Source organism: Phyllopteryx taeniolatus, chromosome 8 (assembly GCF_024500385.1).
Source record: "Phyllopteryx taeniolatus isolate TA_2022b chromosome 8, UOR_Ptae_1.2, whole genome shotgun sequence".
Classification (NCBI taxonomy): Eukaryota; Metazoa; Chordata; class Actinopteri; order Syngnathiformes; family Syngnathidae; genus Phyllopteryx; species Phyllopteryx taeniolatus.
The window spans coordinates 20,705,854-20,722,836 of NC_084509.1; the positions used below are offsets into that span (position 1 = coordinate 20,705,854).

Here is a 16,983-nt window from a genome sequence, read left to right on the forward strand (position 1 = left end):
TGGCGCAATGAATTCAACAAAACTCATTTAACAAACACTCTCTCTGAGTTCACCCAAACAAACTTTTCCTCTTGGGCAGCTGCCAATCTTTTACAATTATCTTTGGACCTTTAATGAAAAACGCTTGGACACAAGGACTTCATAATTACCTTCAATGCCCAACTAAGGAACATTTAAAAGCAATACTGTCTTCACTTGTTGCTTGTGGGCCTGTTGAAATTTGCAGGGGTGGTATTAGGTTCTTGCGGGCATTTCGAAAATCGCAGCATACCGTGACAAGAGTTTTATTTTATGGGTGGGTATCTGTGAGTTTTAGGGTCTCAAGGGTCTTGTAAGAAAATGTAACCCAAAGTTTCAGTATATGAGCACTGAGTGGCAACAATCTCAACCTTATGACCGCTTGTGATCCATCCATCCATCCATTTTCTGAGCCGCTTATCCTCACAAGGGTCGCGGGAGTGCTGGAGCCAATCCCAGCTATCTACGGGCAGGAGGCGGGGTACACCCTGAACTGGTTGCCAACCAATCGCGCACACATTCACACCTACGGGCAATTTAGAGTCTTCAATTGAACTACCACGCATGTTTTTGGGGTGTGGGAGGAAACCGGAGTGCCCGGAGAAAACTCACGCAGGCACGGGGAGAACATGCAAACTTGAACCCCAGTCCTCAGAACTGTGAGGCAGACGCTCTAACCAGTAGCCCGCCGTGCCGAACCCCGCTTGAGATCCGATTTAATTATTGCATTTATACCGTCACATAGGTATTCATTTATATTAATTAATAGGGATTAATTTTACAATATGTTCATCATTGTGGAACTCATTAGATTGTGCAAGCGGCCGATCTGCGAAAGATTTGGATGCTTGCCTGGTCAAAAGTTTTGATGTCTGCAGACATCAGCACACGTTTTGCAACTCTGGATTAGTATGCGTGCTGAGCTTTGAAAAAGAAAATGCAGCGTGTGTATGAAAAAGAGGACTACGAAATGACCAAACAAGCAGTGCCTATAAATGCAGCGGGGAGGGTGAAACAGGAAACAAGGAGCGAGGCCTTTTGAGGGAAACGAAAGAAGGAAGACGGTTTGCTGCAGCGAGTGGAAATTCTGCTGCTTGCCAATGCGCCATTGAGAACCAGCTCGGACCGGTCCTATCCTGACGCACAGCATCCGTCTCCATTCCATCTATCATAAAGTGCAGCCAACTGAGCTGAAAGATCAGCAAACAACAGCTGACGCACAGCAGACTGGCTATCGCCCCGACATCACGTTTTGCTCCAACCGGGGAGCAAAATGCGTAACATTTTAACGCTGAAATGATTTAGGCTGATCCCAGAAGCACGTGAGGTTTTTTTCCCCCTTAGAAGGATGTGGACATCCCTGAGTGCGACTCAAGAACACTCTGCAGCCCCTCCAGCTTGCCAACTTGCACAGACCCACTACCAATGTGGCACAGCATTACATGCATGCCAAAGTAGCACTCATCCACCAAGTCTCATCCACATGAGGCTGTATCAGTGACTGCTGCTCTGTCTGGCCAGATCCAATCTCAAATTACCACTCGCCCTTGCAGCAGACACTCTCTTTATCTTTTCTGCACTCTTCCTTTCATGTGAGGTGGTCAGGAAACAAAACCTTCTCTGTGCAATTCCCCCTGCCACCCCCAATAAGGGGATGGCACGTGCGCAAGGGAACATGTGATTTCAATAGTTGGATACAGGCAGAGAAATGCCTCAGAGTGGAGATACCAAACCCAGGAGACAAGAGGTGGTCCAATACCTGCCTTGAGAGAGAATGAGGAGGAGTTTCATATAGCACGCACAGATACTACACGTGCACAAGAATCTCTCAGGTGTGTTAAGAGGCAGACAAGAAGTCCTTGTTTTCCAGAGCCAGCACACAGAGTGACGAAAACTCAGATAAAGAGGAGAAACAACCAACAAAAATGTCGACATCCAGTGATAAAGGTGACCGAGTGAGGAGTGAGTGGGTAAATTCAGTACACATTTTTGGGGCCCCATAACCATGAAGGTTTGAAGGGCACTCCCTGACATTTAACAACAAAGAAAAACTGATACAACTTATCAGGGTTGTATGACACCCCCTCCTTGTTTTTCCGGGAAACAGCTAATATTCTAGACGTTCATTTGAGAACGGACATGGCACACATGAAGCAATAAAAACACAAGCCGGAGGGAGCTATAACTCACACTGCTGAAAACTTGAGGTGTTTGCTAAACACACATACGATGCACGTTTCTATATCTGCTGTTATATGCACATCATGCAGTTTTGACGGCTGGGAGTAGATCCGGCCTTGCACAAAGGCCAGCTGAAACTGGAGACGAACAAAACAACCTCAGACTTAAGACTGGGACAAGCAAGGGGAGGTGGTGGGGGGGGGGGGGGGGGGGATTGCACAGCAACCTGATTAGGAGATGGCGAAGAGTGGGTGGGGAGACACACACGAGCGCATACATACACATTGACTTCCTTTGTTGCGGCTTCCTGTTTATCTGCTCAGCGACAAAGTGGAATATTATTGTTCAGCCAGCAAAAACACTGGTGCAAAAATGAGGACGTTAGATACGCTGTCTAATGCAAAGGATAAGAATTGGATGAGATCGCGTGTGTGTGCACACAGACTTGCAAAGTTACCAACACACACTGCTGCTGATGATGTACAGTGTTCACTTTTTCGTGGATGAATTAGTCATGAGCCGCGGTCTTTTTTTGGCCACCAGACGGAGCAGCCGAGTAGCAGTGAATAATAGATGACTTCTTTCTACTCTGCTCTGCTCTCACGTGGAGTCTCCTGTGATGCAGCACTTTCATCTCGCTGATGAGTTCACCCCGACCGCTCTGGCTTTTCTGATCAACTCCTATCCCTTCACCACTCAAGAGTGAAGCTGAAGACGATGCTCCTGTATCACTTTTAGCGGGACTTAGTTTATTTAAAACCAACAGGCATTTTGTGACTGGGAGGAATGAAAAGCAGCTAAAAACCAAGCCTCCGCCATGGCTTAATTACAGGCAGCATCAGTAAGTAAACTAATAAGATTTACAGTTGTGGCCAAAAGTTATGCCTTGTCCCGTTCAAGTTTCATGTTCGTGACTCACATAGTTTCTATATTGTTGCAATGTTCATTTTAGGGATCTTCGATACCACTTTTGTCAGACCAAAACCAGAAACCAAAATTCTCTCGAGTACTATCCGATACCGAGTACCGATACCACTACTACTTTTGATACATAACATTTCAATGAACACAATGACAGATAATTAAACTAAGACCTTTGTTTCTTTTTGATGCGCATGATGATTCGCCGATGGGTCAAACCGCTGCAGCATAGCGCCAAATACTGGCAAGGAGGACTTACTTGATGTCAGATTTTTTTTACTGTAAGTATCAGTGACTGGTACCTTCTTGAAATCTCGATATCTTGAAAAAAGTCCAATATCGGCCTTATACCAATACCTAGTATCAGTACTTGCCCATCCCTCGTTAATGTTTTCTAAATGACAAGCAAACTTTGGTATGCATGAGTAAATGTTTCTGAAGAAGCAGGGATTTGATTTATTTAATTTAAAATTGACAAAATCCTTATTATTTTTACAGTACCTGTAAAAAATATTTAGTAAAAATGCTAAAGTTGCAAAGTTATTGAAAGGCAACCTTAGAGTCATTGCCAAAACTTTAGTCAATCACTCCAACAAATTGCAACCTGATTTGATGATTTAAATACGATAATGATAATGATGATAATAATAAAATACCACCCTTATGCAAAATAATCAAACTGGAAGATCCAATCCAGAAATGACTTTGGTTAATAGATTTTTTTTCTCAGGCTGACAATTGCCTCCTCTGTGTATGTTAACTGGCAGAGTGATGAGCGATGTCACAAACAAACATAATGTGGCCTGGGCAGATGTACGGTACCCACACTAGCTAGTCCACATATTTCAGAGGCACAAATGCTAACTACCTACGTTACGCTACTTTTTTGAGGTACAGTTCACAATAGGGCCTGACGAATATGCATTTTATGAGGCCGATGTCGATTCTGATAGTTGGCAGAATGAAAATTAACGATAACAGATTAATCGGTCGAGTCATTTAAAAAAATATATCTAATGAATAAAACTCTCTTTTTGGTCCCTTAACGCTTACATCAATAAAGATATGAATTACAGGCAAAACATGTGACTGTTTTACAATACTTTGTCTTTTAGTATTTGTTAGGCTTTACACGATCAGGATTTTTGGGGCCGATCACCGATCAGCAAGTTTAAAAAAACAATAACCGATCACCGATCTGGTCACAAGATGGAGCAATGTGTCTGTTTACATGACTTGTTCATTTATTGTATATGCTTGTGTAGAGTATCCATCCATCCATTTTCCGCGCCGCTTCTCCTAACTAGGGTCGCGGGCGTGCTGGAGCCTATCCCAGCTGTCATTGGGCAGGAGGCGGGGTACACTCTGAACTGGTTGCCAGCCAATCGCAGGGCACATACAAACAAACAACCATCCGCACTCACATTCACACCTACGGGCAATTTAGAGTCTCCAATTAATGTGGGAGGAAACCGGAGTGCCCGGAGAACACGAGGCACGAGGAGAACATGAAAACTCCACACAGGCGGGGCCGGGGATTGAACCCGGGTCCTCAGAACTGTGAGGCTGACGCTCTAACCAGCCGTCCACCGTGCCGCCCTGTGTAGAGTATCTTCAAATGTATTCTCTAGCAATTTAGACCAAAGTTAAAATCAATGACCTCTAGGGGGCATTCAAAGATTGGCCACTGACATAAGTTTTGGTCAAATCAACATTACATCAACATAACAGAAATAGTGGGTGCTAACTTACTGTAATTAAATTACTTTATTGCAATTAAATTACTTTAATAAATACTGTTAATGACATTCTTACTCTAACATTCTCACTGTCACGGACGGGTATTTGGACGGGTGTTGTCCAGAGTTTCCATCCGTTTGGCTTTTACTTTGTTTTTTGTTTTGGGTTTTTTTCCGACGCTGCGTTGCTTGAACGCGGCATGCTGCAGTATATAAACAACATAATGAGTCAACTTACTGGCAAAACATTATTTATGCACGCTATCCTTTAACATTAAATTCAATTTCTTCTATTCCATTATTTTCTTTGCCATGAAGTGATGACTTCAAAATAAAAACCAGAGCCGCCTTTTTCAGATGTCAAAACATCATCTTTGACAGAGTTGCAATTTAAATATATAATGTACGGAGAGAGAGTTAAACTGAAACGGGAGCCAATGCCTTTTATAGTAGTTTTTATAAAGTTTCCCGAAAACAAAGTTTCCCGTCAAGAAATGTGTGTCCACACTCACACAAAGGCTGAAACTTACCAAAACCTTGGTATTGTTTGTAATTATCTTTGCCTTATGTTGTGTGTATAATAAAAAAAAAAAAAAAAAACAGATACTGTCCGATTAATCAGTCAGGCCCCAGTTCATAAAGCTAAAAAACATGTGTTTCTTGGTGGAGATAAAATGAGGCGGCTTTTTTGGGCATTTTGCTTCCACTCAATGACCTGACTCATGCTTTTGGCATCTTAATATCAGTCTATATGTTGGAAATGATAGGATTGCTCTTACCGTCAGAGAAGTGAAAGTCATGCACATGCCTCCGAATCCGTTCATGGCCAAGGCAAAGAAGATCAGGATGGACAGTCCTACAGGGTAAATCATATTTGTGGACCAGACAGCGATAGCAGGCGTGTCTCAACTGTGAACGTATGATGTATGAGGGTTGGCAAAAGCAGTTGTACGTACTGTTGGGATCGCTGGCTCCATAGGCAATGAGGAGGCAGGAAAAAGCAAAGCAGGCACTAGAAACACAAAGGTATTGGGTGTAAACATACAGAAAAGACACACACACACAGTGGGCAAGGTCACGTCGAGGCCGACCTGCCCAGAAGTCTGAGTTTCCGCGGCCCGTATTTATCCATGACGATGCCCATTGGCAGGGTGATCGCTGACAGCAGGAAGGAGCCCACGGTGAAGGCCAGGTTTAGCATCTCATCCTGATCCTTGCAGATTTGCCAGCCGTTCATCTCCAGGTACTCCTCGTCATCGGACGCCTCAGCGTCTGACGTGTTAGAGAGACTGATGTTGGAGCTGTTGCTGTCTGGATGGAGAGATGGAGAGAAAATGATGAGACTGAAGTGACACTGCAGGAGGGACCAAGATTGGCTTCTTGACAAGTGCTGATGACAAAGTAAATGGCAAGACAGACAAAGTTTTCCAACTCCAGCTGATGAATGTGATTCCACTTTTCTCACCTGCTAGCTTATTTGTATTCTGATTATTTGAACAAGTGTTTGGAGGCATTCTCCCTCCCTCACTTGAGAGTTGAGCTGCTGATCAAAAATGTCAAGTGATCCACCGGTCACACAAACAGTCAGCAGGGCTAACAACTCATCAGAGTCAACATGCTCCTGGAATGGTGAACCTCTGCACTAGGGAAGGAACGCTCCCTGTCTGCCTGCCCGGCTGCTTCCTAGTAGAGGAATCAACACTCAACACGTGCACTCTATTTTTGTTCATCTGCCCTACTGGACTGCATCAACAGACGGGTGCACCAACCAGTGAGGGCTGACGCAGACAAACAACCCGTTCACCTCGATCTGCTTGGGCTCAAACTGTCAGGAAAACAAAACTGAAGGACTCAGCAGTTTGCACGTTTAACGCCAAGGGGGACAGGGGAATAAACCACTTAGTCATCCAAGTGTTTTCTTCATCTTCATGCTGAAGGCATGTTGTCAAAAAGGAGATATGGTCATGTTTTAAGAAAGCTACATATCATTAGCCTAATAGAAAAGTCATTTTTTTAACTCACTGTTTCCAAATCATTAAAAAAAATACTAATGTGCTGTTTTTTTTTTCCTCCCCGATTTTCCCAAAAACATTCAAATATGATTTCACTACAACTTTGCAGTGATGAGAAAATTAGAGTTCCACACATTAACTGTTTTAGAAAAGATTGTCACTTTCACAAATTTTGTATTCTAACAACTACAGCACTCTTGCAAAATGGTAATAGCGCTCAAACCTGAATGTTCACTTAAGTCAAGATTTGTCTTTCTCAAGAAAATATTTCAGGGCGCACAATTATTTGGCGAGCAGCATTATTTGAAAATGAATATTTATTATTTTCCCATATCACTTTTGTATGTCATCTATTAAAGTAAAAATAATGAACAAATGAAAATTTACAAAAGGACACCACAGACAGCCTCAGACACTGTTCAGAGAGGCGTTCTGTTTTTTCTTCATGGTAAACCTCCCTTTAAAGGAAAGTCCGCAAGTTCTCAATATGGTTTAAGTCGCGCGGAGGGGCCCGTGTCATTTTCCTGTCACCTTTAAGGCGTTCACTGGCCATGCAGTTAAGTGAATCAACTAACAAGACAACAATCAGTACAAAATGATTCACAATTGAGGATGAAAATGAAATCATTATTCATTCATAAAATCAGCAGTTCCTTTCAAGGCAGCCTTCCTGAAGGCCCTCCCTTCAGTGCTCTATTCAGGAAAAACAACACCCCAAAAGTGAACCAAAAAAAAAAAAAAAAAAAAAAAAGCTGACCCATTGAAAGCTCTGCGTATCGTTCATAGTATCTTTCGTGATTAGCACACCTTTGAGGAAGGATGCTGACAGGCTGAGGGTAAAAGACGGGTGCAGTGTGATCGGGAAGTATCGGATGTCAAATCTACAACACGACAACGGCTGAATATTCAAGTACACACATACTATTGCAAACACACTTACTGGAGTGTGAGTGTGTGTCTGTGCGTGTAGGCTGGCATCCTTTCAGGAAGTTTCTAAACTATAAAAAGGAAATTCCATCTTACACCTTTACTAATCAGATAGAGTCATTAAACTCTTAACTGTCAAACAAGGTCAAAGGTGAACCACTGTAAAATCATACTAAGTGATCATTATTGACAGCTTATTGTTGAGTTACCCATATTGAGTAGCTAGGACAGAGACTTCTGCGTCTATGGGCTTCATTGTATTTCTCCTCTTTGCCATCACTGGTGTACCCTGGTACCCTTTTTACAAAAAAATCCAAATACACTGGTGCAGTTAATCCTATTTGAGTCTCTAAAATATGCTAAATCTTGAAAATTGCCAGATTTTTGTGGGACTTTCAAGTGCAATTCTTTCCCCAAACAAAGGTCCAAATTCCCAAATTCCTTTAGGTCGTTCAGCTATGTACCAGTATTTCATGTGGTTTAATGATTACCATCAACCTGCATGTCAGTGAATTAAAACAATGGAGTTCAATGGAGTTGATATTGTTCGAACAGAGCCTTTGCTCCATGTGATTAGAGTCTTGAGTATCTGGAGATTGTTGTGCAAATGTCGTAGAATTAAATGACGGTCAGACCTTGCAAACAATGAACAGTTTCGATGGCAACACGATGCGCAAGTGACTCTCACTTCCCTTTGTCTCTCTCAGGGTTTGTTGGGACGTAGCGTCATCTTTTAGTGAAATTCTAAATAGTCGAAACACAATGACTATAGTGCAACTAGAGATACCTGACCTGATTATTTTGTGAACTATAAAACAACTGATTAGAGCCTACAGATAAGGTCAAAGGGGCAACAAAGGGCCTTTAAGAATGAAATATCAATCCAGGTTAATCTCCTGAAATTAAATATAATCCATTCAAGCAATGTGTCAATGAATCATGAGTGTGAAGGCTAACACAAACCTTCTGGCAAGATTTTGACACTACTGTGACAGTGTGTAGTCTTTCAAATCCAGACGATATGCACAAACGTGCCCCCCACAGTAGCTTTCATCACTAACCCTACAAAGAACGAAACATGGCTGCTTGAATGAATAGCCTCATTCAGTGTGACTACACTTTCTAGCTGTCCGGCAAAACACGAAACTCGCAAATGTCTGCAGACGATGAATTACTCCTGTAGCGTGTTGCTGACTTTATCTGACCTACAAGAGACAATTAATAGAAAACACATTTTTATATTAAGGAACCCCCCCCCTATCCCTCACACACACACGCACGTGACCATGTTAGGCTGAGGAAAGAATCTGCCCAAAGGCTAATCTGATACAACTGTATTGTTGGAAGCCATGCAAAAGGTTTGGAATTTTTTAGTCTGGTCATCCAAGTTGTTTTGCCCAAAGAATCCCCATTTTTTGTTTCATTTCAACCAGTGTGCGTCCTGAAAAAGACCATTGTGTTGTTGTGTGTGCTTTAATCTTGTGATTTCGACACGCCCGCTCAGCAAAAACACTACTCAGTGGGTCTCAAAAGACACTCAAGGTGCGGTCACACATCCCAGTCATCACCGCCGGAATCAAAAGAAGACAAAAAGAGGATCGTCCAGTAAAATATTGTGTGGTAAAAAGGTCTGTGCGCACACTGATAGTAATTAGAACTCTAATTAGAATTAGAATTAAATTGACTGTTGAGGCAGATTTTTCCAGATAAATTCCAGATTGTACTTACTTTTGGGGTGTAGACTTCCACTGTGGACTTTTGTCTATGGTGTTAAAAGAATGCCGATACTTGATACATGACAGAATTTAACTCACCTGGCCCTTTGCACAGGTAGGAATAGAAGCCCTCTGACTTGAGCATGATGAGCAGGGATCCCCAGCCCAGGAGCACAGCAGAGAAAAGCAGGCTCTCGATGACCGCCGTCACCGCCATCCACCAACGGCGGGCGAAGGCCGTGGCCAAGGTAGGCGCCATCCCAGCTTCACTTGTCTGACAGGAGAGGAGGAAGCAAGGCTACAGTCGCCTAGGTGATGAAAAAAATGGGAGGCAAAACAAATAAAAAATGAATGTTTTGGATTTTTAAGCTTTTCATTTCAAACGCACAGTGGACAAAAAAACGGACAAATCTACAGTATAAATATCCCACACTATACATGCCAAAATGTCCACATATATACCCAAAAAAATACATATACCACATATTAAACACTCATACATACACACCTGACATATGCAATTGTTCTCCCCTACAGACCCAAATGACTATCTATCCCCCCTTCCCCATACACTGTGCAATATTTTGTATTTGTATACATTCTTTTAAACTGCTGTGTGTTTGGAGTTGACATTGCTTTAACTCCTCACTCGTGCTGTTATACAATTTCACATCATAAATTGACAAACAAAAGATTGTCCTGGGTGTGCGCGTGTTTAAATGTTTTAAAATGTGTTTTATTTTATTTTCTGGTAGTTTGTTTGTGGGCTTACTTGTACGGTAGATGTGCTGTTGGTATGATATAATATAATAATATAATAATTTTTTGACTTGAGTTCGTTGTCACATTTCTGTGGGGCCAATTATGTATTAGTCGTGCACTCACTGTAGTTGTCTCGCCGTGCTGCACTATTTGCATATACTGGCCACTCATGCCAGAGTAGCATCTGCTCCATTTGCACACTGATTGAGGAGTATCTGTAACATTTGCACAACCATTGTCCCAGATTATCGCACTACTCGTCACTTTAAACCGCATACACTCCTTGACGTCTCAGTGCCCTTTGCACAATGGTCATTGCACCGGACTATTGCGATATTAGCCATTCAAACTGCTCTAAGTGCTAGAGGACTCTGCATCTTTTTGCACAATTGTTTTTTGTCAATGTCTTTATGTCTCCAAAGTGTTCTGTAAATTGACTGTCTGTTGTACTAGAGCGGCTCCAACTACCGGAGACAAATTCCTTGTGTATTTTGGACATACTTGGCAAATAAAGATGATTCTGATTCTGATTCTGATCTGTGAATTTTCTTTCCCCATACTTCAACACAATATTGTAACTATTCTGATAGTGATGGTGCCTGGCTTGAAAAGGTACTTGGTGGAAACAACAAAACATACATACAGTCGGTCCTAAGAGGTTGTTGGATTAACAGTGAAGGTGCTTTGAGAAAATGGCAGTGACTCATCTTGGTGCCTTTGTCCCTTCCTCAAGCCGATGATGTACTGAGAGGCACCAACACACAACAGCTGAGCGCTGTGGGCGTGTGGGCACACAAAGAAGCCCCGCCCTCGAGACATCTGATTGGAACGTGCTGAAAATAGCTCTTCGGCGATTGGTTGCTAATGACATATGAAACGTCCAAGCTGCACGTGAGGATGCTGCATTCAACTTGGAGGCAGGAAAAACGTTTTAGTTTCACGAGAAACCTTTCCTTCAAAATAGTTTTGCTTGTACACACACACACACACACAAACAAAAACAAAAAAACATCTATGGCGACATTGAATCACCTAGATGTTAGATTAACTATCAACTAAACAGTCATGGCGAGACTGTCTAATTTAGAGGCACTGAATTCTTGGTGGGGGACTGGTTAGCACATCTGCCTCACAGTTCTGAGGATCCGGGTTCAAATCCCGGCCTCGCCTGTGTGGAGTTTACATGATCCTCCCACGTCCCAAAAACATGCACGGTAGGTTAATTTAAGACTTTAAATTACCCGTAGGTGTAAATGTGAATGGTTGTTTGTCTCTGTGCCCTGCGATTGGCTGGCGACCAGTTCAGGGTGTACCCCGCCTCTCCCCCGAAGATGGCTTGGGATAGGCTCGAGCACCCCCGCGACCCTAATGAGGATAAGCTCTACAGAAAATGAATGAGTGAATTGGTGGTGTTCGAAAAATCGATGGGACATGAATGCAACACCAGCTCCATCCGGTTTGAACCAGCGCGGCGCGAGAATGTTGTTGGGGGTTAGACATGAAAATCATGACGTTACTTGTTTGCCATTTATGGAACGTAAACAATACAAATATCTTTGTATTAGTAACAGAAAACATTCGACTCACGTATGTTCACACGTAGAATAGATTACCTATTGTTAAATACCTTTGTTTTGTTTAGCATAAATGATAATTTCTGTCAGTCTTCCCTAACATGACCAAGTAGAGCCTCGCCTGTACAAGTTAGTTTAAGATGTTTAAACTGGCGGTGTTGTTTTGTAGCGAGTCATCACATCATCATCCCGACGAAGACAATAGAGACAAAGTCTGAAGGCTAAAACTGGTCTGAACTGGACTGCCTATCGCGCACCACACTTCCGCTTACAAAATAAGACAAAGCTTTTCTCCATTGAATTTCAACTATAACTGCCACGTGATGTTCATTTGTTTAAACACACACACACGCGCGAGTACCGATCAAAGCCACCAAATCTAAAACTATATGTTGGGTTTACGCAATTTGCGTATATGTTTGATACGGACAATACTACCCGGAATTAAACGATGTGATCCTACGTAACTTGATTCCCAGTTCATCACCAAGTAACGCTGAGCTGATCGGAACAACAAGGAAAAGTAGCTAAATGTTGCAGAACGAAACAAAGCGTGAATTAATTATGCACTATTCTACGCTGTGGCATAACATATATTCGACTGTAAGAAAATAAAGACGATATAAAGGACAAAAAAGACCCGACATTACATCTCTAAGGATAGCCTAACGGGGAAAAAAATACTGTATATTAACCTTCTTCTTCGCCACAGAGCGCAAACAGTAATTTACAGGCACTGTCATATCGGTCTAAGAAAACAGTGGCCAAAATCGCCCAAGTGCGCTTGCGCCTCTTCTCGAGTGAGCTGCGGCGTGCGTGAGTCAGAGCATCCTCCGTTGCGGCGTCCCACCTGAGCGCGTGTGTGCGTGCGGTTTCAGGAGCACAGAGAGACGGTCGCCGTGTTCAGCCCAGTCGTCGCTTCCAGACGTCGCTCGACAAGCCGCTCCGGGTCAAAGTTGTCACGAACGACGTGCGTGCTCGTTCTTTTAGTGACTTTCTCCATCCCCTTGTCATCGGCGACATTATATAGTGGCCGCAGCGGCGACGCACAAACAATGTCGCCTTCCCATTGGTGGAAGGCTGTGCTAGAGGCAAGCCGCAGCCAATCAGATTGCGCCAGTCCCCCACGTGCTTTGTTTCTCAGCTGTAGTGGCGCTAGAAGACAACGGAGTAAACAACACTTGATTGCTGATAAGAGAATACTGTAGTTTGTATGCTGCAATTCATAAAAGGTTGTGCAAACTGTAGTTGATTATAACATGATTATTATACAGCTCGAGGCGATCGAGAGGCAAACAACTTTTTGGGTATGATGAGCATTTTTTAATTCTCTTGCTCTAAATGACAATAATTGTATTTGTAATTTGGAAGTTATGCTGCCAGCACAAATGTCCCCCCGCCCAAAGCTGTGTTGATGAGGCGATTAAAACATCAAAGCAAGTGGGTTGATGGCGTAATAACAATAGAATAAAGTTGCTCTTGAGGGCATTCAAAGCAATTTAAAGCAGTTTTTTTGTTTATCGGACATCATTCCTACTTTCTAAATTTCTTGGAGGTTAACAAACTTTTGTTTATCGCAGCATTTGATACACGAGCACTGGCATGTACACGTGCCTTATAAATGGACTCACGTTTGACTCGAAATGTCACACTGATGTTGAACTTCTAAGAAGGATGTAAATGTGGACGCGGCCTTTGCCAGCCTCACTTCTGAACAACACTCACGCTTGAGAAACTCTTGTGGTGCGACACCTAGCGGCCGTTTTCATTCATTATTGGACGCACAGTACTTGTAAATAAAGGAACAGAGTTCTCCCTTCAAACTGCAGTTTACTGAGCGTTTTTCATTTGTTTCGTATGTTTGTCTCCCTCTCTTCAACATATATTAAGAGCAGGCCTATTTCTAGTGTGACTGTAGCTTATTATTTTTAGTGATAGAAAAACATTTTGCTATTGCACACGTTTAATATGTACATTTTGTCTTCTTAGCATGAGCAAATAACGTATATGAAATACTTGGGATAACATCCATCTTTGCTTGGGTTACAGGTGAGCTGAAGCCTAGCCGAGCTGAATTTGGGGGCGAGGCGGGATACACCCGGGACCGGTCACTGGTTAATGGCAGGACAAATACTACCGTCATTCACACAAACAATATAATTACAGTCATGGTAGTAGTATGTAAAGGAGCATTTTGATGAGGAGTCTGCCATTTCACATGGAAATAATTGCTATAATAAAATCACAAGACTCTGTTAGAAATGGAGAGTGAGATCTAGAATTCTTGTGGTATTCGCTGGGGTATCGATTTCATCGAGACTTGGAAAAGGTCTGTAATGATTTACAGGGAATGTTAGTGGATGGCCGTGGACAACCGAGGGAACCGAGGAATTTGAAAGCTCACATGGAAAACACACCGTGTAAAAATGAACCTTCCATCTGTCCAAAAATACCACGGCTAACAAAGACAGACAAACATTCACACCTCTGGACATTTGAGACGAGAGTCTCACCACTCATACACTTGCTGCCCAAAAGTTACACATGCATGCACATAGACAAGATGTGTTAATAAAGAAAGCAGCATTTTACTGTACATGTCAAATTTATTCAACATCTTTAGTATCGTATATTTCTTGCTGGCATAATCATTAGTTTGGATCATACAGTAAGTGGAGCGGACAACAAGTTCATCTTTAAAAAAAAACAAAAAAAAAAACAACACACATCTTAGGATTTGGTATCAATAAAACTGTTACACAAGATAGGATTTATTATTTTTTTTGTTTTGTTTTGTTTTTGCAAAGCAGTGAAACAACAAAGTTTGCTCTGGCAGAGTTAACAGACAAGGAGGTATGACCTCTTGTCCGTCTCTTAGTCTCTTAATATTGCTATGCAACAAGGCACATGGAACTATTCTAAATGCTTTGTCTCCCAAAATGTTTTACATCATGAAACTTGGCTTCCACATGCCATGTATCACAGAACACAAACTGTACAAGTCTCCCTCCTGAAATCAAATAAAATCAGATCAAAACAAAAACAAGTAAAAGAAATTATACAACAGATAATAATCATAAATCAAATGGTACTTTGGCTTTTAAGTGAAGCAGCAGTCTTGGCATATTGCACCCGCCTTGGAGTCAAGTCTGCAAAAACAACGACCCTTGGAACAATTTTGGCAACCCTCTCAAACTGAGCATTGAGTTTCGAACCTTCTCACAGGCAACTGGACTTTGCAGAGTTTGGATTTCACGTATATATTTTTTTACATCTGCTCTATTATAGGAGCTGCTGTTACATATATTATATTTTCTGACTGTATATGTGTGTAAAGATTTGTTGTATTAGAGGTAATGACAAATATTTGTTTTAATATTCTTATCAATGACAATTTTTGAAGTGTAATGTTTGTCACCCTTCTAAAGGATCTTGGTAACTTTTAGCAAAACCCAGAGCATTCTAATATTGGATCACTGGATTTGCCTGAGTTGAGGAAGAGTGTGAATAATTACAGACATTAAATATTGTGTCCAATGTTAAAAACACTGAAAATAGTGAACATTATCACTGTGGACCCCCGCATACTCGTGGATTAATATTGCCTTCATGGGATAGAATTAAAACAAATAAAATTTTCATCCACCTCCGTGTTGGGTAAAATCACCCTATTGACTAAAATTAACCTCACAACTACCCTCGCGCATTACGCTAGCTATATACGGAAGGTCACGTGATCAAAGCTGCAAAACGGCTTAGTGGACTGTGTATGTTGTGATAACTAGCATAACCAAGGGTTGATGACGATGGTTTCAAACCATTATGTCATCAACATGATGGTTTCTGCGTTTAGACTAGTGGGGGCACATACAACATACTGTATTCTTTCAAACAAATTTGGGGGCTTTTGCACCTCTTTAAGGCTTACAGACTACAATTCACTATGCAATAGTCATCTGACATCTACAACAGTAGTAATGATCCTTTCCAATCCAATTAAACATGAACAAAACAACACAAAGAAGCAATGTTAAATAAGATCAATTTAAGTGGCTTAAAATCGTTAGCCCTTTTTGTCTATTTCAGATTGAATTAGCCATCTATAACGCTAATATTAAACCATTGTGAGGTTGTCTCTTTGAGAGGCACAGCGGTGTAAAATACAGGCTGACTTTGAGAAAGGATTAGCTGCATGCCTGATGCAAGCTACAAAGACCAGTCAGGTTGTACCAAGTAGAGAGGAGACACAAGAAGTAAAGTAGAGAATGCTTGTGGAAGGATGGAGGAGGAGGCGTCGTCCACCGTGGTGAGCAACGCTGAAACATTTTCATTCCAAGTACGTTAGACAAAAGGAGAGGCACAAGAGTGAGGCAAGTAACAACTGTGACCATCCCCTCACTCTCCCGCTGCACTCTCCTCACCTCACTACACTGAGAGTTCAAGTTGTTCATGTGCGCACAGTTAATGCAGTTTGCCCCTCATCATCAGCTCCCTTTGTGTCGGAGTACGAGCAAGCTGAATGAATACGAAGTCAGTAGTATTTCCATCTCTCAAAAGCTTAACACATCTGTTATTGGAGTTGTTCACCATCTCTTAACCTTGTCCTTTGACCACATGCGATCAGACTCTCAAAAGTATTACAGAAAGCACTGACGAGAAACAAAAGAAAGAAAAAAATAAGGAACGAATATAAAAGATAGCATCCTGATTTCTCCACAATGACCACTTTCTTCTCTCATTGTTTGCTTGGTCATGTTCCCAAATAAATCACAAATAAGCACAAAGGTTCCTAGAAAAACACACAAATATCTGTTATTCCTTGGCCTCACTGATAAAATTACAATATTCCAACAGTATTAATCCCAAAAATATAATATATAAACACAAATATATCAATTAGTATTGCTGGATCGGTTATCTTAAAATTGGAAGCGAACACCGGCACGACATGGTGACAAGTTGGTACGTGATTGGCTAAAGCAGAGCTGGGTTTGAGGTCAAGTGATCGGAAGATGGATGAGTAGATCGGTCTGTGTGTGCATGAGTGTGTGTGTGTTTGTGTGTGCGTGAGATATCAGAGGATCTGGATCAGAAATCATCTGGAGTTCAGCCTCGGAGCCGTCTGGAAGAAATG

At 41.9% G+C, this 16,983-nt stretch overlaps 2 protein-coding genes and 1 long non-coding RNA gene across 6 annotated transcripts in view; 1 reads left to right on the top strand and 2 right to left on the bottom strand.

Moving 5' to 3' along the window:
• The window catches only part of LOC133481974 (large neutral amino acids transporter small subunit 4-like), a 28,017-nt gene extending 15,129 nt beyond the window's left edge, over nt 1-12,888 (bottom strand). Inside the window, exons 1-5 of one of the 2 annotated variants that reach the window (XM_061781415.1) lie at nt 12,700-12,888; nt 9,613-9,821; nt 5,951-6,170; nt 5,816-5,871; nt 5,639-5,715 (exon numbers count right to left, since the gene is read on the bottom strand). In XM_061781415.1, the coding sequence (XP_061637399.1) occupies nt 5,639-5,715; nt 5,816-5,871; nt 5,951-6,170; nt 9,613-9,772 (513 nt within the window). In that variant the 5' untranslated portion in view covers nt 9,773-9,821; nt 12,700-12,888. The remainder of the gene's footprint in view (nt 1-5,638; nt 5,716-5,815; nt 5,872-5,950; nt 6,171-9,612; nt 9,822-12,699) is intronic. The other variant, XM_061781416.1, reaches the window with a different exon arrangement.
• A 24-nt stretch (nt 12,889-12,912) lies between these two features.
• Nucleotides 12,913-14,602, top strand: LOC133481979 (uncharacterized). The gene is made up of 2 exons (XR_009789658.1): nt 12,913-13,156; nt 13,899-14,602. It is a non-coding gene; the product is annotated as an uncharacterized LOC133481979 (long non-coding RNA).
• LOC133481972 (unconventional myosin-Ic-like) overlaps nt 14,580-16,983 on the bottom strand; it is an 85,190-nt gene continuing 82,786 nt past the window's right edge. For all 3 annotated transcript variants that reach the window (XM_061781412.1, XM_061781414.1, XM_061781413.1), the window contains one exon: nt 14,580-16,971. In XM_061781412.1, coding sequence (XP_061637396.1) covers nt 16,945-16,971 — 27 coding nt within the window. In that variant the 3' untranslated portion in view covers nt 14,580-16,944. The remainder of the gene's footprint in view (nt 16,972-16,983) is intronic.